Genomic DNA, 23,759 nt, shown 5'->3' with positions numbered 1-23,759 from the left:
TTTTTAAGTTAGTACAGCGACGCAAGACGTAGTAGAAAGACTTTGTGAACATATTTATGGAAGTATCTAATAGGAATGTTACTGTAGATAATTTGTTTTGTAGTGTGCTTCTAGCTGATAGCCTTAAAGAAAAAAAAAAACTAACTTTAGTGGGTACTATTTGAAAAAATAAAAAACAGTTGCCATTAGAATTTATACAAAATAACGGCAGGTGCATTGGCTCTTCAATGTTTGGATTTAATGACGGAATCATCTTGGTTTCGCTTATTCCAAAAAAAAATCAAAACGTCCTACATATCTCTACAATGCATCATGGAGATGATATTGATCCTACCACAAATAAACCTGAGATGATAATTACATATAATGAGACGAAGAGCGGATTAGATGTGGTAGATAAATTATGCGCGCAATATAATTGCGCCCGTGCCACAAGACGATGGCCCATGGTTCCTTTTTCTAGTTTGTTGAATGTAGCAGGAATAAACTCTTTTGTAGTTTATAATAGTCTAAATGAAGAATCTAAAACACCACGTAAAGAATTTTTACTGCAACTCTGGATGTTACTAACCAGTGACTACCAAAAAGTACGGGCTATGTCTACCAGTTTACCCAGAACCATCAGAATGAGGCTTAGGGAGATATGTGGCTTGGCAGGGGAACAAATACTAGTCATAACACCTGGAACTCAAGGTCGCTGTGCTGTTTGTCATTGGCGGAAAAATAGGAAAATAAAATATTACTGCCAAATATGCACAAAATATCTGTGTTTGGAACATGTTATATCATTATGTAATTTATGTTATGAAAATTTTAATTAATATTTCTTATTGTTTTTTTGTTACAATTACTGTTTCTTTTTTATTTTTTTGTGTATTAAATTAATTAAGTTCCTAGTAAACAAACTTAACAATATTCAATGTTTTTTTTTAAGTTTTTGGTATATATAAATGGATAACAATGAAAATTAGTTAACTTTTCATTATTGAATAGTAATTCAAGTAATATAATGTTGAAACAAACGCATATCTACAAAATTATGTGATCATATATTCATTAAATAATATAATTGTACACAATTTAAAAAAAAAGAAAATTAAAAAATATTACTGACCCATTTTTTCGGACCCGGTCTTCTACACCGTGCGCGAGTATTCGATCACAGAAAATTGGTGCGAGTAACGGAAGGTTAATATTTAGCTATATCCCTAACTTATTCCTCGCAGTTCGCAGTTTATATTAGTATATGCAAGATTTGTGAACTAAGCAAAACATTTCCCCAAAATATATATAGAAAACCTCCATTAAGTAAGCAGCTAAGTACCTTATAATAATTTTATTCCGACATATTTTTATTTCACAAAGTAAATACGATCTGATTACTCACACTTAAGTTCCAGTAAATATAATCATACAAAGAAATCAAAAGTAACATTCGTACCGAGTCTAATCGGAATGACATGACAGGTTCCGTGAAAATAACTGTTATAAGACACTGTGTACTTTCGTAATGACGTTCTAGGTTAACACTGGAAGGTGTTATTATTGGTTTGTTATTTTCCTTCACGCAAACGGACCGAGGCTGTGTGTATGTTGTGCATTAAACATGAATTACACACAATTGATTTGAGCTAAAAACAGAGGCGTGACCAGAGCAAAAGGGTTAATGGACGCTCTGACATTCACAGGAAATATAAGTTTTCGTTATAAAAATAGGTTGTTTATAATATTTTATTAAAGAAAATGTAACTGTAGTGGCAAATGTAAAATTTAAATTAAAAAAAATGCTTTGATATATTTTTGGATTTGTTGATCACCTGATCATAAGCAAAACAAGATAAAAAAAATTAGAAACATGAATAATTGGAATGTAATTACCGGAAGATAATGATATTCTTTTTATATACACTCGCGATCATAAAATCCGGGTCACCTTGGAAATTTCAAGTTTCTTGAATATTTTTGCATCTGGTGCAGTAATAACCTTTTTTCTTCAAACGTCAAATAATGATGACATTACTTGTCTAACTTGATCCTGTCAAAGTTTGATGTCTCCGCCAGCAGCAGTTTTTTTCCCATTTCTTTACGGCGGAGAGAAAAATGTTGTCATATCAACAATATGAAACATGTCACAAAGCAACAATACAAATGTTATTAACAACAATTAAACATCATTTTTATTTATAGTAATATTAAAAGTACAATTAGTTAATGAGGCATTTTCAAAATTGCAACCGTGCAAAAATATTCCCGACTCTTGATACGCATTGGTAATTGTTGATGATACTGATGGTCAAGAACAACTTTCAGCAATCATTCCCGATGTTGGCGAATCATGAGGGTTTAAAATTTTTTGAGCATTATCGTTCTTATTTCTGATTGAATCCTCTATATATCCGCGTCAAGAAAAGTCATGCTTCTCCGCCTCATAAAGTAATATACTATTTTTTAGGCTAGTGTATTTTTTATTTGTCATCAATGTTTGGTTTGAAAGAAAAAAAAAACGGTTTTTTATTGTTTTTATTGAAAAAGCAAAAAACAAACCAAATTGTTGATAAAACAGACATAAATACGAAAAAAAAAAAATGAAAAATACACAACGTGGTAAAACAGTGAAATTTCAATGACCAATATCGTGTATTGCCTCCCCTTGCTTTAATCACCTCTTTCAGATGAGTGGCCATACTCTTAATTTTTCTCCGGATTACATGTTGTGGTATGTTAGTTATTCCACTCTCTCACTAACAGGTCCTTAAGCTCCTGTGCGTTGTTAGGAGGAGGTGTATGGGTTTAAATACGTTTTTCAAATCGTCCCAGAGATGTTCGATGGGATTCAGGTCCGGAGACCTAGCTGGCCAGGGTAACCTCGTACTTCCAACCTCGTGTAAGTATTGCATACTGATCCTGGCAAAGTGCGGTCGCGCGTAGTCCTGCATAAAAACGGCGTCTTCTCCAAGCCCTGCCAGGGTGGGCATAACATAAACTTCCAGAATCTCCGCAATGTACCTTCGTGTAGTTAAGGACCCATTTTCGATGAAGGGTAATTCTGTGCGGAAGTCGGAAGAAACACCTCCTCAAGCTATAACTGAGCCTCCAACAAATGGCATTCTTGGAGCAATGTAAGCTTGTGAAAATCGTTCACCGGTTCTCCTCCAAACTCTTACACGTCCTTTGGATCCAGTTAGGCAAAAACGGGATTCATCTGAGAATAACACTTTGCTCCAATCATTAATTCCCCAATGCGCGTATTGTCGAGCAAAAAATAGTCGTGCAACTCGATGCGCCAGGCGAAGTGACGGTCCTGTAGCCATTACCCGAGAAGATAGTCCAGAAGAACGAAGTCTTTTCCTGACTGTTGCAACGCTAACATTGCAATTTCGTACTTCCTGTAGACGATTTCGATGCATAACCGCAGTTGAGGTCCGGTTTCGTAAAGCCTGAAACACAAGGAAACGGTTATCTTGTGCCGTGGTCGTTCCTCTTCTTCCAGAGCCAGGTCGTCTGGTTAGCAAACACGTCCCCTAAAAGCGTTAAAGCACTCGTTGAACCGTAGAAAGGCTTACCCAACGATGAAATATAGATTCCCAATTGGGTGTTTTAATTATATATCTATTATAAAGGATTTTAAATAAATTTTTTGTGATACATGGTATACAGCCAGCTAGAGCCAAGAACTTAGTTTCCTTTGTCAGAACTTAGTTTCCTTGATGATTTGAATATAAAATGAATTTTCATTCCAAACTACCTTTTTATAGATGAAGAGCTACTTCTTTTTTTTCTAGAATTAAATTTAAATGACAGAAGTCAAGAATTGCCAACTGACAGATAACATTCTAAATAAGCGAATTAAAATATTATGTGAAAATTAAACTTTGAATTCAAATTAGGATAGACTATTTAGTAAATACAAAGTTAAATGAACAGTTGAGCTCCAAATATTTTTAGAATAAAAATAGTAAAATGAAAGATAAACTTTATAGATTAATAAAATCAAAAGACATTATAATAAAATAATTATTTAAAGAAAATTAAGCGGAATAGCGGTGTTTGTCTATATTGGATTTACGGTATTTTTTCACTGTACATAAGGTACTGTCAAGCCAAATTACCAAAAGCCAAATTAGCAGATAGAGAAAAAAGCATATTGTTGTGAATTTATTAATTGTTATGTCTTTAATTTATAATGTCTTTACTAATTTATTATCTTGTTCCTACTTTAATTTATTAAAAGGCACGATAATTAATATAAGTTTATTTATCACTACATACACAATAATTTATTAGTAGGCGAGCGTAACAATAATATCACGAGCGCGAATCTTCTTTATTAACTGTCCCTTCCAAATAAAGTTCCGTTATTATATACCAGTGCCGTTATCTCGAATAGTCTAAAACCTTCGATGGCGAAACGGTAAAGGCAACTGGATTTCCCTCGCATCGGTTCTGGAAGGTCGCTCAGGTAAATCGAGGCCTCTCGTAAACTCTACAACATATTAGATTAAAAACATGTTTTAAAGGTTAAAACTATGACTCATATTTTTACGTAACATTGCCCCCCTCTCAAAAGATGGTTCCTCCTGGAACCTTGTTGGGACTAGAACTGGAACGGTATGCTGGTATCGGCAACTGGACCCTCTTTTACAACTTCCAGTTGTATAAAAATGACAAGGGACGGTTTTCTCTCCGCACCAGTAACTATGCGGATTGCAACAGACTAACACCTGGACTTCGGTGTCTTTAAAGATCTCCTCCACCATATTTCGGATAACCCTCCAATCTAATTGGCGGCACTCCAACTTTGGCATGGCTAACTTTTGCACGTCGGACTCTAGTACGTGCCCTCTCAATTGAAGTAAGGCTTCCCATACATCTCGGTAGGTAGGTTGGTCACGGGCAGTGTCTTTTGTTACCAGGTAGAAAAGGTAACGTGATGCATCTTGGAGTTTCAAGGTTTTACCGGGAGCTGGCACTTGGCATTGAAGTTCTGCAACTCGACCAAACTTCCTTCGAAAGACGGATGCCAACCCTGGTGCGTCTTTGATACTGGCCGGGATGGTAAGGGCCAGCGAGTAGTCATCGGGGAGCTCGAGTAGATCTTGCTTTTCTTCAGTGGTAACACCATGTCTCGCTTTACCGGTACCTCCATAGGCACCCATGAATTCCTCAAACGTGAGGTCAAACACATCTTGGACTTGGTTTACTTCCACTTCTTCATCTACGTCGTGGTCACCTTCGAAAGATGCCAACCGGTTATGGTGTACTATCATCGGCTTTCCCCTCGGAATCTTGCTTATTCGGTAGATGACATCGTTGATCTTCTCCATGATGAGGTATGGACCTTCCCAAAACTGCTGCAATTTGGGAGAACAACCTTTTCGCTTCTTGGGATTATACAGCCATACTTTGTCGTTCTTCTTAAAGCAACCCTTTTCGGCTTGTGTATCGTACCGTTTCTTCATTCGGTCGCTAGCGATCTGAAGGTGGGAACGGACCAACTCATGTACATCGTCCATTCTTCTTCGTAATTCGATCACATAATCTTCACCTGCTACATCTTCTCCAGGTCGACACCCAAATTCTAGATCACAAGGTAGTCGCATTTCGCGTCCGAATAGGACTCTGGCTGGTGTCTGGCCCGTTGATTCGTTAACAGCAGATCTGTAGGCCATTGTGAAGAACGGAAGGTATTGGTCCCAGTCTCGCTGATGATCGGACACCATCTTTGTCAAATACTTGCCAACTGTCCTATTCATTCGTTCTACCATACCATCCGATTGCGGATGATACGCGGTAGTTCTTGTTTTCTTCATGCCTAGTCTATCACATATTCCTTGGAATAGATCACTTTCGAAGTTCCTGCCTTGGTCACTATGGATCTCCAAAGGCACTCCAAATCGGCTGATATATTCTTGGATCAACTTATCTGCAACGGTGGCGGCCTTCTGGTCTGGAAGTGCGTAAATCTCGACCCACTTAGTGAAGTAATCCATTACTACCAACATGTACTTGCCCCCATTTTCACTTTCTGGAAATGGCCCTGCAATGTCCAAAGCTATTCTTTCAAACGGGCTTCCAACATTATATTGTCTCATAGGAGCTCTCCTTTTCCGGTGAGGCCCGTTACTCGTAGCACAAATAGTACATTTCTTACACCAGTCTTTTACGTCGTCGGAACTGTTCATCCAATAAAACCGTTCCCGAATTCGCTGAAGGGTTTTCCTTACACCAAAATGCCCTCCCGATGGACTGTCGTGTAACTGACGAAGTACTTCGGCTATTCTGCTCTTTGGGATCACCAACTGTCTTCTCTTCTCTGAACCGTCATCATTTTCCAGGACTCGTTTAAGCAAGCCATCTTCGATGATAAATGAGTCCCACTGGGCCCAATACGTCTTAACTACTGAGCATAGGTTTGATATTTCCTGCCAAGGTGGTCGACGGTTTTCCTCTTTCCATTTTCGGATTTTCTGTATAACTGGATCTCTCTCTTGTTCTTCCCTTATCTTAGTAGGCGTCCAGTCGTCGTTGACAATCGTCGTTCTTAGCACTGCTGCTTCCTTGGATTCCGTTTTGTTGCAGTGGGGACACTCTGCTGGGCATGGCCGTCTGGAAAGAGAATCAGCGTTTCTGTGGCTAACTCCGGCTCGGTGCTCAATCTTAAAATCGTATTCTTGGAGTCGTTCGATCCACCTGGCTATCTGACCCTCTGGATTCTTAAACTGCATCAACCACTTAAGGGCGGCATGGTCGGTTCGGATTAAAAACTTCCTTCCATAGAGGTATTGATAGAAGTGCTCTACTGATTTCACTACTGCCAGAAGTTCTCTTCTCGTGACGCAATAATTCCGCTCAGGTTTTGAAAGAACTTTACTAAAATATCCGAGGACTCGTTCCTGTCCTCCTTGAATCTGAGACAGCACTCCTCCAATTCCCACATTACTTGCATCTGTATCTAAGATGAACTCTCCTTCTGGCAGTGGATACCCTAAAATTGGTGCTGTTATTAAATGCTTTTTCAAGGTCTCAAAGGCATTTTGGCAGTCTGTATCCCAGCGGTAATCTCTTGCTTCCTCCGTAAGTCGCGTTAATGGCTTAGCGATATCTGCAAACTTCTTAATAAACCTCCGGTAGTAAGTACATAGTCCAAGAAAACTTCTCACTTGATGTTTGTCAGTTGGTTTTGGCCATTCCTTAATGGAATCGATTTTTCCCTTATCCACGGCCACTCCTTCTTTACTGACTATATGACCCAGATAATTGACTTTACCTTGAAATAGCTGGCACTTCTTGGGGTTTAACATCAATTGGGCAGCTTTAAGTCGATTAAAAACGTTTTCTAAATTCCTCAAATGGTCTTCGAATGTCTCCCCCAAGACGATTATGTCATCTAAATAAACCAGGCATGTTTTCCAAGATAACCCTCTCAACACATTTTCCATAAGCCTCTCAAATGTCGCAGGAGCATTACAAAGTCCAAATGGCATAACGTTGAATTGCCACAATCCAGATCCTGTGGTGAAGGCTGTCTTTTCTTTATCGACTGGGTCCATTTCTACCTGCCAGTATCCAGACTTCAAATCCAAAGTAGAAAACAATTTACTTCCAGCCAATGTGTCCAATGTGTCATCGATCCGAGGCAGAGGATAACTATCTTTCTTGGTAACGTTGTTCAGCAAACGGTAATCCACACAGAACCTCGTCGTTCCGTCTTTCTTCTTAACCAGGACCACCGGAGAGACCCATGGGCTCGTAGAAGGTTCTATCACCCCGTCTTTCTTCATTTCCTGAACAATCGTTTCAGCTTCCTCTCTTTTCGCCTGTGGTAATCGTCGAGCTGTTTGACGAATTGGCTTAGCATTACCAGTATCAATTTTATGCTTAACAACGGTAGTTCTTCCCGTCTTCCCTCCTTTCGGTACGAAAATATCACGATACTGCCGAAGAAATTCCCTTAATTTCCTTTTCTCCATCTGATTTAGAGACTGTCCTGCAACTGCAACCATTTGGTCGAATTTGTCGTTGGAATTATCAGATGTTGTCGCCTGACGGATTATGGATGTCACAGGTACACAAGTTCCTACTTTTGTCTCTTTCTTTATGGTCACTGGGTAGTCGTTGACATTGATAAGTCTCACAGGAATTTCTTTAGCCGAAGTCACCAATTCCTTTCCAATTATGATTCCACGGCCAACCTCATCGTCGTGGTTCCAAGGCTCCATCATAACAGGTCTCCCTTCGTCTACAATTCCCTGTAGTCGCGCTACTATGATCGTTTCGCTTCTCGCAGGCACGACTGTATCTTCTGTAATGGCTGCTTGCACAGTGTTGTCATTATGTGGATGGAGAAATACCTCCTCGTTGCCAACTTTGATTACCTTATTCTTAAAATCCAATTGGAATCCATGCATATTCATTACGTCCATTCCTAATATAACATCCTCTTCGATGTCAGCAACTATAACAGTATGGACAAACTTTTCTGCCCCAATTCCCAATTGTACCTGGATTTCTCCATGAATGTTGGCATTTTCACCTGTAGCGGTCCGAAGTCGTAACCTCGTTGGTAACAGTTTCTTTCGGCTGTTTATAACTGTCGGGCGTATAATGGTTCTGGTCGCTCCGGTATCCACCAACAACGTATGCTTTTTACCATTTATGTCTCCATCTACATATACACTATCTTCACGACATTTCAAAGAAGCTATTAGTATGAGAGGGTCTTTGGAAAAGTTCTGGGTCGAAGCTGCCCCCCTAAGGCTGACCCGTTCTAGTTTTCCTGATGGTGAGTTTCTTGATTTGCGTCGTACCTAGGGTGCTTACAGGAGCTTCGTACGTGTCCTATTTCGCCACAATTCCAGCATCTGATGGTCTTCGTTTTCTTGTATGTCATGCTTTTTATCATATTAACGAGCTGGTCAAGTTTATCTTCATCTTCTTCCTCTTTTACAGTCCTAACTTTACTGTACCCGCCAGAGGCCTGCGTAGCTGACTCGTATTCGAGGGCGGCGGATAGGACATCAACCAGCGTCTTGTGACGAGCTAATCGCAGTGTTCTCTGCATTTCATGATCACGAAGACCATCAATAAATGTTTGCACGGCCAATTTTTCCATCATGTCTTCGGGAGCTGTTGGATAAGCATATCGTACTAATCTGGCAATATCTACCTCATATTCTTGAAGAGCCTCATCTTTCTTCTGTCTACGATTTTTAAGCTGCGACTGATATACATGCTCCAAATGTTCGTGGCCATATCGCATATTTAACCTCTTCTTCAGTTGTTCGAAATCATCGGTCTCCTCTACGGCTATGGTCTGAAGCACATCTAAGGCATCTCCTCGAAGAGCGATAGTCAGGTTTACCGCCTTTTCTTTTTCAGACCATCCATTTGCTCTTGCGGCTGATTCGAACTGTTTCATGTAGTTGTTCCATGATGATTTTCCGTCGAAAGTTGGGACTTTAACATGAATAGAACCTCCACTTCCTTCAAATTTCGGCCGTGTCTCCAACTTACATTTCGTCTCGTCTTCTTTTATCTCCACTGTAATCGGATTGTTACCTCTCTCTGCTGTCCCTGTTTCCTCCATCTTCCTTTCCATTTCTTTCATCTTTTCTTCGAAGGCCAACATATCGGCAGCAACTTGATTTTTTAACGAAGATATTCTATCGTCGAGGGCAGACATCTCAGAAGTGACTTTAGAGATTTCCGAAGAGATGTTAGCAGAGACTTTGCTTTCCAGCGAAGAAATCTCGTTAGAAACTTTGTCTTCCAACGAAGCGATATCGCCGGAAACTTTGGCTACATCACCAGAAACTTTGGCTACATCAGAAGAAACTTTCGAAATCGACGAGAGGACAGCATCTTCAAATATATAAGTCTCTGGATCTAGTCCTTCTTCTAGCAAAGCGTTCTTTAGTCGTTGGACTAACTCAGCCTTTTTTCCGGTAGAAGCTAATTCTCTGTCTTCAAGATGTCTTCTTAAATTAGTCACTGTCAGCTCATAAATCGTAGCCATTTTCACAATTTATTTTATATTCACTTGTATTATTATTATAAGTCTAATTTATGTTCGATCTCACTCTGACACCATTTGTTGTGAATTTATTAATTGTTATGTCTTTAATTTATAATGTCTTTACTAATTTATTATCTTGTTCCTACTTTAATTTATTAAAAGGCACGATAATTAATATAAGTTTATTTATCACTACATACACAATAATTTATTAGTAGGCGAGCGTAACAATAATATCACGAGCGCGAATCTTCTTTATTAACTGTCCCTTCCAAATAAAGTTCCGTTATTATATACCAGTGCCGTTATCTCGAATAGTCTAAAACCTTCGATGGCGAAACGGTAAAGGCAACTGGATTTCCCTCGCATCGGTTCTGGAAGGTCGCTCAGGTAAATCGAGGCCTCTCGTAAACTCTACAACATATTAGATTAAAAACATGTTTTAAAGGTTAAAACTATGACTCATATTTTTACGTAACAATATGTTGTATACGTGAAACGAAAAGCTTCTCTTACTCCAAAAAAAGTACAAAAAAATGTTGTTTACGGCAATCAAACTAAGATAGAACAATTTTTCTTTTGCGTTGCCCAAGAATGTCTGTACTTCTCGCGGCTGAGGTTAAAAATAGGTAGGAAGAATTATTACTTTTATCTATAGTGTTTTGTATTTTGTTTCGGCACTGCATAGTGTTCTGAAATCATATGTAATTCATTAATTTTTTCCTATAGGGCATTTCGATAGAACGGCTCCAATTGCAAATGCACTTGCTTCAATAGTATGTAAAAATGGTTCCTCAAAATTTGGATATATAAGAGTTGTGTCTGATATTAAAATATTGTTGAAGCCATCAAAAATTAAAAATAAAAGATACGTCTTTTTGAAGTAATTTGGCAAGTGGTTTTGAAATTTTGGCAAAATTTGGAATGAATCTTCGGTAGTAACCGGCTAAGCCTAAGAATGATTTTATTTCTTTGTTGTTTTTTTGGTACCGAGTAAGTTCTTAATACATGATATTTTAGCAGCAGGGCCGTTCCTGGCGGGTATGCAATGAATGCCCCGCACGCAGGCGCTAAATTTTAGGGGCGCCAAATATTTGGTTACCATTACAAAAATATTTTCACTTCTAAAACAAAAAAAGTCAATGCCGCTCGCCGCGTTTGAGTACAGAATGTACTATTGATAAAGAGGAACAAAAATATTATGAAATTGTAAAACAGCGATGGCGTGAAATAATTAAAAGAATGATTTGTATTGTGCAGTATTTAGCTGGCCAAAATTTAGCTTTTAGGGGTGACAGTACGAATCTTTATGAGACTAATAATGGCAATTTTTTGAAATTAGTTGAAATGATTGCTAAATTCGATCCAATTATGATGGAACACCTGAGTAATATTCGAAGGTCTAAAGGGTTGTGCCGAAATATGCCTCATTACATGAGCAATCACTTCCAAAATGAATTAATTCATTTATTGTCAAGAAATATTCAGAAAGAAATTCTGAGTTGCCTCAGAACAACAAAATATTACTCAATTATTTTGGATGAATGTCCAGATGCCAGCCATGTTGAGCAGCTGACGGTCATCATTCGCTTCGTTTATTGTTCTCCATATGAAGTCGAAATTAGAGAACACTTTCTGGATTTTTTCAAAGTTTTAAATAATACAGAAGAAGGGCTCTTCGATTTTTTAAAAGAAATATTATCAAAATTTGAAATAAACCTTGATGACATGAGAGGTCAGGGCTACGACAATGGGGCAAATATGTCTGGCAAGAATGTGGGCCTTCAAGCTCAAATTCTAAAAATTAATCCCAGAGCAATGTTTTTGCCTTGTTCAGCTCACACTTTTAATTTAAGTGTCAATGATGTAGCTAAAATTTCATATAAGACTGTAGGTTTTTTTTCAATTATTCAGGAGTTGTTCAATTTTTTCTGCTTCACCCTACAGATGGAATATTTTAAAAAGGAATGTACCAAACTTAACTTTAAAATCAGTAAGTGAAACACGATGGGAAAGCAGAGTCAAAGCCATTCTCCCTCTTAGGTTTCAATTCCTCGAAATTTGTAAAAGTTTACATGATTTGGTGGATTTGGAAGATAATTCAAGAGATATGAACACGAAACATTCAGCAAGGTCACTATTAGACAAAATTAGAACGTTCAAATTCATTTTTTTTATTATAATTTGGTATGATGTGGTAACAAAAGATAATATAGTAAGTAAAATGGTCCAAAATCCAAATATAACTTTAAATGAATGCCATACAGAAATAAAAAATTTTATTATTTATTTCACTGAAAAAAGGTCAGACAAACATTTCGAGATTTTCGTGAATGAGGCTGTAGCAGAATCAGAAAAAAGTGATGGAGAGCAAACATTTCCATTATTTCAAGACAAAGAAAGACGAAGCTTCAATTTTCGCATGAAGGTACAGATGAAACAGTATTCGATCCAAAACATAAATTTATGAATTTTTATTATTTTCAAATTTTGGACACAACAATTCAATCCCTACAAAGACGCTTTGGGAGAATAGATAAGTGCCACGATTTATTTGGATTTTTGGGTAATTTTCAAAATCTAGATTCTGATGTGATTGAAAGATCATGTATGGATTTGGATTTAGCTTTACAAATTCAACATGAAGGAAACGTATGCAAAGATATTGATGGTCTTGATTTGCATAATAAAATTCTGTCATACAAAGTTCTTAACCCAATCACAGACTCTAGCAAAATTTCGGATTCGCCCCATAGATATTTTAAATTATATAACAAAGAAAAATTTACAATCCTTGTTTAAAAATCTATTTATAGCCTTGAGAATATTCCTGACCCTTCCAATTTCGGTGGCATCTGGCGAAAGGAGTTTTTCAAAGCTAAAGCTCATAAAAAATTATTTAAGAACGTCAATGTGCCAAGACAGGCTATCAGATTTGGCAGTCATTTCAATTGAAAATAAAATTTGTGAAGCCATTGATCACAATGAAATTATTAATGAGCTTGCATCTGTGAAAGCACGACGTATTATGTTGTAATTCCAATATTTGTTATTTAATTATTTTTCACTTGGTATATATGTATTATTTAATAAAGTTTTCTTGCATTGAGAGTATCTCCTTTCCGTTATTGTTTCATGTTATATTGCAGAATGCTTTATTAATTTGCGAATTGAGTGTTTTCTTTCTTGCTGTTAACTTACATAATAATATTGTTTTAAAATGACCTTTTTTCTTTATTTAATTTTGAAAATAAAACCTTTTTTCAAACATGGTTCGTTTTATTTTTCTTTATATATTCATATCGTATTTTCAATCATATCACAAGAACATGTTATGATATAGGTATCTTAAAAACATAATATGGGGGCGCACAAAAAATCCTGCACGCAGGCGCTCACTACCCTAGGAACGGGCCTGTTTAGCAGGGTTTGTTTTTACTCCATGTTCTGTTTCAAGCTGGCCCAAACATGCCACTTCTTTTCTCAAAAAAGGATATTTATTTGGCTGTATTTTTAAATTTACTTTTCGTAACCTTTTAAATACTTCTGTCATGTCGTGAATATGTCATCCATATATTCTAAGCATCTTTAGTTTTGGATTCCTAAGAGGATGTTGTTTATTATCATTTGGAAAGTGGACGGGACATTCATTAGTCTGAATGGCATGCGAATAAATTCATAATGTCCATTTTCAATGGAAAAGACTATTTTTTGGAGGTCTTTTGGGTCAATTTCTATCTGGTAAAATCCAGACGATAAATTTAGGGTTGTGAAATATTGGCATTTTCCTAGTTGGTCCAATAGTTCTGAAATTTGTGGTAGCGCAAATTTTGTCCGGACTCGTTGTGAAGAGTGTTCGGAGGTATCTTCCTATTTACCCCATAAGAAATGTTCGGTTACCTAAAATCTGTCCGTTCAGCAGAGGTTTCCGTTGTGAAGAGGTGTCCGTTAACAGAAGTTTTATTGTATATACTAATCTACATAAATTGCTCCTTATTACACTACAAGTATAGCAGCAATAGACTTTTCAACTAAATTTATTCAAATATCTCTACGTCTCTGCCATCTCAAAGATTCCATCCGGATGCGTCAGATTTGTAACGGTCAAATTAAAGACGTTACAAAAAACACTGGTCAATTGAAATGATATAATAATTCTGTGAGTTCTTTTGATATAATAACAGTGGACGCTCAGATAAAAGTGAGAAATACTTTCGGATAATATTGGATGATTACAGATATTTGAAAGATGCAGGTGTAAAGTATGGTTAATGAAATACATCATTGGAAGGGAATTCGTTGTGTGGTATATCATTGCACGAATACGAGTCGGCAGATTATATGTGTACTAATAAGAATACAACTCAACACATAGGTATATACAGTAAGAATCCATTTCGATTTAAATAAGCTGTTAGTTTAGTTTTAATTATATTTATATATATGTATATATATATATATATATATATATATATATATATATATATATATATATATATATATATATATAATTAAAACTATAATAATTATATATAAAACTATTACAACTATATATCTGTGGCCTGGTTTCAAAGATACCCAACTCCATTTTTTTGAAAATTCAAAATTCAGATATTGACGGATTCTTGTGTAAAATACCATGGGGAATCCAAATCTAAATAGTTTTGGTGTCAGAAATGGCCAGAACAATTTTAAAATTGCATTTGAATAGTACCCTTGGTTACAAAATCGACCAGCTCTCAAATATGTTGCTGACAAAAATAGCCATCTCCACAAAGCACCAATCAGATGGCTTCATTCTGTCACGTGACCTCACCGCCTCAGATGAAACAGAAGACAACAGTGAACTGAGCTATTCTGGTGTGTTGTGACTAGCGTTATTTTATTGGTTAGTATTTTAAAGTTTTACTCATATACTAAAAAGATATTACTGTAATAAAGCTGCAGAAATAACATGAAAGAAACTAATGTTAAAAAATCTCCTTTGTTGAAAGGAAGAAAGAAACTACTAAATCCTTTAAATTGGAAAAGAGCCAAACAGAAGATTTTGAGGTTAGTATTAAATCGTAAGTTACTACTACTTGGGCCTAGGCCTAGTTATTAGAGTAAACATGGACCAATTTCTAGTAGGCCTAACCTATTCACACTTCACATTATTTTTATTTTTTTTAACTTATGTTAGACTTAAATAAGTTCCCCTGACATAAAACAGTTTGTACTTTGGTTTTGAATCCAATATTTGTTTTAGGTACAGTTCAAAGGGATTACCTGATGCTCCTTCATGTGGCCACAGAGGGAAGAAAAATTGCAGTTTATTGAAGATGCAAGATATAAATAGGTTTCGTAATGCATTTTATTGACATATTTATAAAGACATTTTATAAAGACAAAAGCCAGCCAAGATGCTTTCATTCTTAAGTATTGCACATCAGAACAACCAAAAAGAACCAGACCAGGATACGGATCAAGACATACTAAAGGCGTAACCTACCAATATTGTATTGAAACAACAGCAGGAAATAGATTAGAGCTATGTAGGAACACGTTTACTATTGTATTGGGAATCAAAAAACACAGAGTTGAAGGTGTTCACAATATTTAAAAAAGACGGATGTCTCATTCCCGTTAGGACTCGAGGTGGTTATAGGAAGGCTAATACATATCAGAAAAAAATTGATTCTGTAATACTTTGTAAAGCAGTTTGAAGGCGCAGAATCATATTACAGTAGAGCGAGGAGTACTCGTATTTATCTTGATTTCACCCTGTCTATTTCTAAAATGTGGAAGATGTACGAATAATCAGTTGTTGATGAATTTAAAGTTAAAGAGTCGTTTTTTCGACACATATTCGTAATTAGGTTCAACATTACCTTTAAAAGGACTTCGACAGATGCGTGTTTAACTTTTCTTCAGTACCTACAAAGAAAAAATTAAAGTTGAAAAAAAAATAAGGCAATATTGCAAACGCGTAAAGCAGAGTACACTGTTCACACTACTCGTGCTAAAGGGTTTTTTAACCTTTTGAAAAAAGATGAACCTAATGTTGCTATAATGTCGTACGACATGCAAAAAAATATGCATCTGCCCAAGCTCCGAGATCAGAGTGTGTAATATTCAAGACAGTTATATGTACTGACTGCTATTATCTGAGGATAGTTCCTGGATGTTCTACTGGAACCAAAGCTTCACGCAAAGAAAATGTATCAATTTACTCTTGAGCCGAAGACGAAATGAAAAAGTCTTCTAATGAAATAGCCTCTGCAGTATTTGAAGAACTTAAGTGCAGATCTAAATCTGGTTACTTTGAAGGAAAAGACACCTAAAGGCTGGTAGCTGATGGGTGTCCAGGCCAAAACAAGAATATTATTGTATTAAGGATGTGAATTACAATGTTACCACTAACAAATTTTTTTTTCGTGGATACACAAAATTCTTTAGAAATAAGTTATTATAAATTTAAGTGGTGATTTTAGTAGACTTTACTATAATCTTTGTTTTTTGGAAAACATTAAATACTATAATCATTATTTGGGTAAATATGCAAAACTAGTGAAACTATTGCAACAGCACTTACATTAACGTCATAAGCCTCTTGTTATGTCATACCTCCACCTAACGTGACCAGTAGAGCCGTCGCCATTACGAGCGGCTAGGCTCATGCAAAACACTCTCCCCACCTGTCATATTCACTATTATTTTTGGTATATACTCTGAGTGCGACATTCAGACACAGAGCTTCGGATCCTGTATAGATTAATTTTTTGCCACGCCGTACATATCGGCTGGAACAGGGATGAGAAATCAAAGTTGTAACCTTTAATTGAACCCATATGCGTTGAGTACCGTTAAGAATTGACGACATATTTTCTAAAGTTGTTATTATAATTGTAGTAATGATTTATAAGTGATTAATGTTGCGTCGAATGACCCCTTAAAAATGTTCCATGAGCATGAAGTCTATAACAGAATACGACATAATTTTTAATACCATTTTATGTTATTTTAGTTATAAGTTCTGTATTGTTAGTCTGAAGATGTATGAAGATATCTATGTATTTAAAATGAGTTCGTATTTGCAAATGATATATATATATATATATATATATATATATATATATATATATATATATATGTATATATATATATATATATATATATATATATATATATAATCAATAACCCTTCTACCCTAAGGTGTTGGGTGTAAAGTCTCTTTTTAGGTTTCATATACAAACTTCCTCCAATTCTTCTTGTTGCTTGCCAATTTCTTCGCTTGCTCCTTGGTGACTCCTCTCCTGTCTAGGATGGCGGCAATTTCATCGTCCCAGATCTTCATGGGTCTGCCCCTCGGTCTTTTCAAGGTTCTTCTCGCTTCCCACACTTGTTTCACTTGGCTTTTTTTATCCATCCTTACCATGTGGCCGTACCATCTCAGTTGGGCTTCTTCGATTTTCTTCTCTATTGATTGGACTTTAAGGCGTTCTCTTATTTCATCGTTCCGTATCCTGTCCATTCTGGTCACCCCTAGTACTCTTCTTAGATACTTCATTGAAATACTTTGCAGTTTATTTTTTAGTCTGGTGGTGAGCGTCCAGCTTTCACATCCAAATGTTAAGATAGGTACAAAAACTGTGTTGTAGATAGCTATCTTTGCTTTTTGGGATACTTCTTTTTTCGATAGGAATGTGCTCTTAATTGCGTGGTATATCCGGGAAGCGTTTGCTATTCGATTGTTTATCTCTGCTTCTTGTGTACCCCTACTCTCTAGTTGCACTCCCAGGTATTTAAAGGTTTCGACTTGTTCTAAAGTATAGTTATTTATTTTAATGTTTGTATGTTGGTCTGTTTTCCCACATACCATGACCTTGGTTTTACTTTCATTAATTCTCAGGTTACGTTTTTCGAGTTTATCTCTCCATATCTGGAGGTTTCTCTTAAGTGCGTCCTCGTTTCTTCCAAATATGACGAGGTCATCTGCAAATGCGCACTCCGCTATCTGTATCATTTCCAGGTTTCTATGTCCAACAAATATTCTCGATGTTTCTTCTCTAGTTTCCTTTATTATATCATCTAGTACAATATTTAACCGGATGGGGCCTAGTACACCTCCTTGTCGTAAACCATCATTGACTTAAAACTCGTCTGTATCCATATTATCTGTTCTTACTCTGTTTCTTGTGTTCTTGTATAGGCTCATAATAGCTTTTCTGAGTTTGCTGTCTACTTCTCTGTTTCTTAGGCTTTTGTCTATTTCGGTTCGCGGGGTTCTATAAAATGCTTTTTCGAGGTCTATGAAGGCTTGGTATGGTTCCGTGCTTCTATTTTGTGCATTTTGTATTAGATGCTTGAGTGTAAAAACATGGTCATGGATGCTTCTTCCCTTCCTGAAACCGCTCTGTGACTGCTCCAGCTTATGGTCTACTTCTTGTAGTAGTCTTTTCTCCAGTACTCGTTCGTAAACTTTGGAAGGGATACTCAAGAGAGTTATACCTCTGTAGTTGCTGCATTCTCGTCTGTCACCTTTTTTGAAAATGGGTAGAATAACGCCCACTTCCCAGTCTTTTGGGATCTTGTTCTCATTCCATGCTTTATTGCAAACTTTTCTAAGCATTTCATTTCCATTTTATCCCATATTTTTTAGCATTTCCGCAGTTATCTTATCATAGCCAGCTGCCTTTCCTCTTTTGAGCCTGAGTATTATTTCTCTTATTTCTTCTATTGTTATTTCGTTTTGGTTTGGGTTCTCATATGGGTTTTCTTCAGTGTTGTCTATTTCATTATTATAGTCTTTTTAAGTCAGAAGGTCTTCGAAATATTCTCTCCACCTGTTCATAATATTTTCGTTCTCGCAGAGGATGTGGCCATCTTTGTTTTTAATTTGTTTTGGTGTTTGTTGTCTGTTCTCTGTTCTTAGGCTTCTCAGAGTTTTGTAAAATAGTTTTTGGTTAGTGTGGTAGTCCTTCTCCAGCTTATTCCCAAAATCCTCCCAGCTTTTCTTTTTTGCTTTAATCACCATGTCTTTTACTTTTGCCCTCTGTTGCTTATATTTTTGATAGCTTTCTGCATTCTGGTTCCCTAGATATTTCTTCCACGCTAACTTCTTGGATTTGACCTCTTCTTTTATTTCATTACTCCACCAATTCGTCATTGGTGTCATACATTGTCTGTTTTTATTGATTTTAGCTATTCCGCAGATTTGCTTGCCCCCATCTAAGAGGGATTCTTTAAGTTTTTGCCAAGTTTCTTCTAAGCCATAGTTCTGGTTTAAGTGCTTTTGTAGACTATTATTCACAAAGCAAATGATTCTTTGTTTAAATATAACTTCCTGGAAAATCTTATTTCCTTAGTTTCATAGTTTCCGAAAATTTGAAAACTAAGTAAATTTATAACAATTTTTTTAAATCCAATAAATTATATTAAAAAAAAACCTTTAAAAATGTCCATTGGGATATTAGTTATTCCATAATTCTTGCATTAAAAACATTTTCACGTTTAAGTTAAACTTTTTGATATAATTTGTATAAATTATATGATATCGCATATGCAAATATCCAACAAACCGATAATATTTGTCACATATATAAATAATTGGTGACATAAAAGTTTAAAAATATTATATTCTAATAGGTTTTTATCTGAGGAAACGTAAATTTTTCTGAGATTCTTTAACAAATGACTAAAATACAGTTAGATGAATTACCTTTCTGTAACAACTGATGACAGCGCCATCTGTGAATGTCACCATCGCCACTGAATGCTTTCTATCCCTCCTCGTTTCCAGAAATGGCGGGTCATTTGTAAAAACCCCATAAACATGATGTGTTGAGGAAATAAGACCGAACGCCGCGAAAAATGAGGTCGATGTTCGTAGTTTACAAACAAAAAGTTGTAATAATAATGTATGTTTACTGTTCTATACGACTATAATATATTAAATCATATAAACAGAGTTTTATTATTTGATCCAAATTATATGACTATTGTTACGGAGACGTGCATTTAATCGGAATCGGAGTCTTCTACAGTCAGTGTTAGAATCAAGTTGCGGATTTGAATTGTAATTTTTTGGTAACCTGGGTAAGGAACTCAACATTTCTCTTTATTTAAGGATAGCTACTTCAGGTATTTGTTACAGTAACTCAAGGATCTAATGCATGAATGGTAAAATATTAATAACCGGGGAAATGATTCATTCAGAGTATCGATAGTTAAAGCCATTTATGCAAAGCCTAATAAAACGATTCTTATTTCGTTGGGTATTTTATTACAACTTATTCTCAGAATTGTACACCAACCCATAAACAGAGCATGTAAACGTAATATAGCATATTTATTTTTATTTTCGCATAGAAGCTTGGAATCTCAAAGAAAGATACTATTTGATCTTCAAGTTATCAGGCTTCAAAAAATGCAGTTATTAATGAAAATATTGATTTCTATGGTTTATAGATTAACTATATATATATATATATATATATATATATATATATATATATATATAAATTGAGATGATGTATTATTTGTGAATGATGAGCAATGAGTGTTTTTTAATAATATATATATATATATATATATATATATATATATATATATATATATATATATATATATATATATATATATATATATATATATATATATAGGGTTTTTATCGCGGTTCTCAAAGAATTAGTTTGTAAGCACTTTTTGAAATTATCTTTATTATATCTATTATGAAACACACATATATATCTAACATAACCAATGTAAAATTTAAAATAAACTATCTTTAAAATTGAAATAATTATGACACTAACTAAATTATATTAACAACATTTTGTACCTTTCTGTCACTGAATGCCTAAATGAAACTGTTCTCCACTATATAGATTTTAATCACCACTCAATGTCTTCGTTCTCAGCTTCGGTTATCCTTGTTTTTGTGAAATTACTTTTTCCAATTATCAGCTTCCACCAATTTAAAATATTTTTCTTCTTAATAGCATTTATATTTATTCTTCTTTTTAATACACCAATATCCAATCACCAAATATTATATAATTTTAATTTTCAATTGATACTTTCTTCCATTATCCAATTACCATTTTTACATAACATAATTTTTAATCTTCAATAATATTATCTTTATACTGTTTATTAATCTTCATCGAACTTATTATATTGAACATCTGGACCTTCTGACTGACTATCTTGAACTTACTGAACAATTGACTTTACTAACTAAATGTGTCTATCTTCTCACGAACTTTATTACTAACTCACTGGCCAGTTTGAATCCAAATCACCAAGTATTTATACCCTTTTCAATGTTCCAGAACCATCTGGCAAGAAATCTTATTCGATTTTTTCCATTTCCTACATATATGAATTTTCTGGAATAATCTATTTCGCAAACAGGTTATCTTCGGTGATCTAGAGAATTTCTTACTTTTCTATCGAGAATTTTATCGACATTTAGGCTTTTCAGATCAGAATATAAACTTAAATCAGTAACTTAAACACTCTAATTTAATAAACTACACATTTTAAACAACATATAACCCTATTTCACATTCGCAAATTATTAATTTCTCTAACTGTCATTTATTCCGAGTAGGTATATTTGGTTGTCTAATCACATGGCTCACTTAAATATATTTACAATATTATAATATAAAATTCTCTAGTATATAACTTATTATAATAACCAAATATTTTTTATATCTAACATTATCTAGTGTGTAACTTATAAATTATTTTCTTTAAACACTAATCATCTCAATTATATTATATATATATATATATATATATATATATATATATATATATATATATATATATATCTATATATATATATATATATATATATATATATATATATATATATATATAGAAAAGAAATTTAATCTTTGCAGATTAGTTAAATAGTAAACTCTTAAATATTGGGGAAATCTGCAAGAAATACTCTAATGTGTATCAATTGTTTCGCCGAACGTTTTCGCCAACGAGAATTAATTTGGCTTCTTCAGGGCTGAAAGAGAATAAATTATAATTAGCTACCATATATTATCTATTAAAACATTATTGATCTTACCGTAACTTAGAATTGTAGAGTTAGAATATTAAAAAACTTTGCTAGTAACATAGTGGTGTTTTTTGTTACTATGTGCAAAAAAAAGTTTTTTTATAAGGATTGAAATGTATGGTAGCTTCGAACTTGACACGTAAAGGCTTACCCAAGGTTAATCGAAAAACCCAATGCAACTACATTTAAAAGGAGGTAATTCTTTGAATTGTCGGCAATAACTAAATTTTTGATTTTTATATAGTTAAAAGTGAGGTTCTGTTTAAGCCAGAACGCAAGCGCAGACAACTTCAGTAGGTCGTATGAATCTTTATGTCGTTAAGGTTCATTGGTAAAAAACGAATGAATTTAAGTCCCAGTAAAGGGAAATATTATTTTGATTTTCTTTATTTAATTATATTATATTGTTCATGTATTATTGAATCTTATTGAGACGTATCTAAGAAAAGCAAGGGAATGTGATATATTTTTTGTTAATGAAAATTAATTATAAAGGTATGTTAGTTGTTAATGGATATATCAGTCAAGTTAGTTATCTGTGATATAGTATTGTTCTTGGTATCTGATTTAAGTAAAAGGTGGTATATATCGCTTAGATTCTTGATGTCACTCTTAACATTAATGGAGAAATCGTTAAGGAAAATATAAGACATTTCAATGAACTCTCTTTTAGATTTATTGTTCTCACGGTGGAGAATTGTGGTGTTAGTATAGTCCATGAGATGACCAGTGGAATGGACATGTTTGGCTAATGCACAACGGTCAGGGTGAAGTCGAGAATCACTTTTGTGTAGTGTAATACGTGATTTCAATAATTGAGATGTTTGACCGATGTAGGAATTGTTGCAAGAGAGACATGGAATGTTGTAGACAATATTACTAAGCCTATCTATGGGAGTCTTATCTTTTATCTTAGAATAAAGATTATTAATTGTTAGGGCTGATCTACAAGCCACATTAAGTTTAATGTTGTTATTATTATTGCCAAAGCTATTTTCAACACTTTTCAGAATCCTTGTTAACCCCGGAGTGATATCTCTGAAATATGGTAATGAAAAATATTTGTTTATAGGAGTATCCGAGACTGGGTTCCCACTTAAGACATCAGGATCAGCATTGTTAGTCGCGAAGGAAGGTGAAATATCTTCGTCATGGATAGTATTAAACAAAATCTTGTTAACTAATGGTGTTGGATAAGCGTTTGAAATAAAAAGTTTCTGTAGGATTTGTAGGTTTTTTGTATGAAAAGAAGGATCTGATAGTTTTGTTACTCTATTTTTCATCTGTTTGATTAAGTTGACTTTGGTAGAATTATTATGGTATGAGTTGTAGTTAAGGTATCTACCAGAATGGGTCGGTTTTTGATACCAATCTATTTTGATGTTGTTGGTTTCCCTGATCATCCTTATGTCGAGAAAGGGGACGGACCAATTACCATCTTCCCTCTCTATAGTGAACTGGATGTAGGGGTCATAACCATTAAAAGTGTCTAATAGTTCATCTACCTTGTCATTGGGTATAGCCAAAATGATATTATCAACATATTTTTTGATATTGATATTTTGATAAAAAAAAAAAATATATGGTAGCTAATTATAATTTATTCTCTTTCAGCCCTGAAGAAGCCAAATTAATTCTCTTTGGCGAAAACGTTCGGCGAAACAATTGATACACATTAGA

General features: G+C 35.0%; 1 protein-coding gene across 1 annotated transcript; it reads left to right on the top strand.

The window, feature by feature from the left end:
* Positions 1-305: 305 nt before the first annotated feature.
* LOC140451244 (uncharacterized) lies at positions 306-17,027 on the top strand. Its single transcript, XM_072544979.1, has 2 exons — positions 306-704; positions 17,022-17,027. The coding sequence occupies exons 1-2, from the start codon at positions 306-308 to the stop codon at positions 17,025-17,027; spliced, it is 405 nt and encodes a 134-aa protein (XP_072401080.1).
* The last annotated feature ends 6,732 nt before the right edge of the window (positions 17,028-23,759 follow it).

This window comes from Diabrotica undecimpunctata, chromosome 9 (genome assembly GCF_040954645.1).
Source record: "Diabrotica undecimpunctata isolate CICGRU chromosome 9, icDiaUnde3, whole genome shotgun sequence".
In the NCBI taxonomy this organism is placed as follows: domain Eukaryota; kingdom Metazoa; phylum Arthropoda; class Insecta; order Coleoptera; family Chrysomelidae; genus Diabrotica; species Diabrotica undecimpunctata.
Note: the sequence above shows the minus strand (reverse complement) of the source record. Positions and strands in the feature narration are given on the sequence as shown.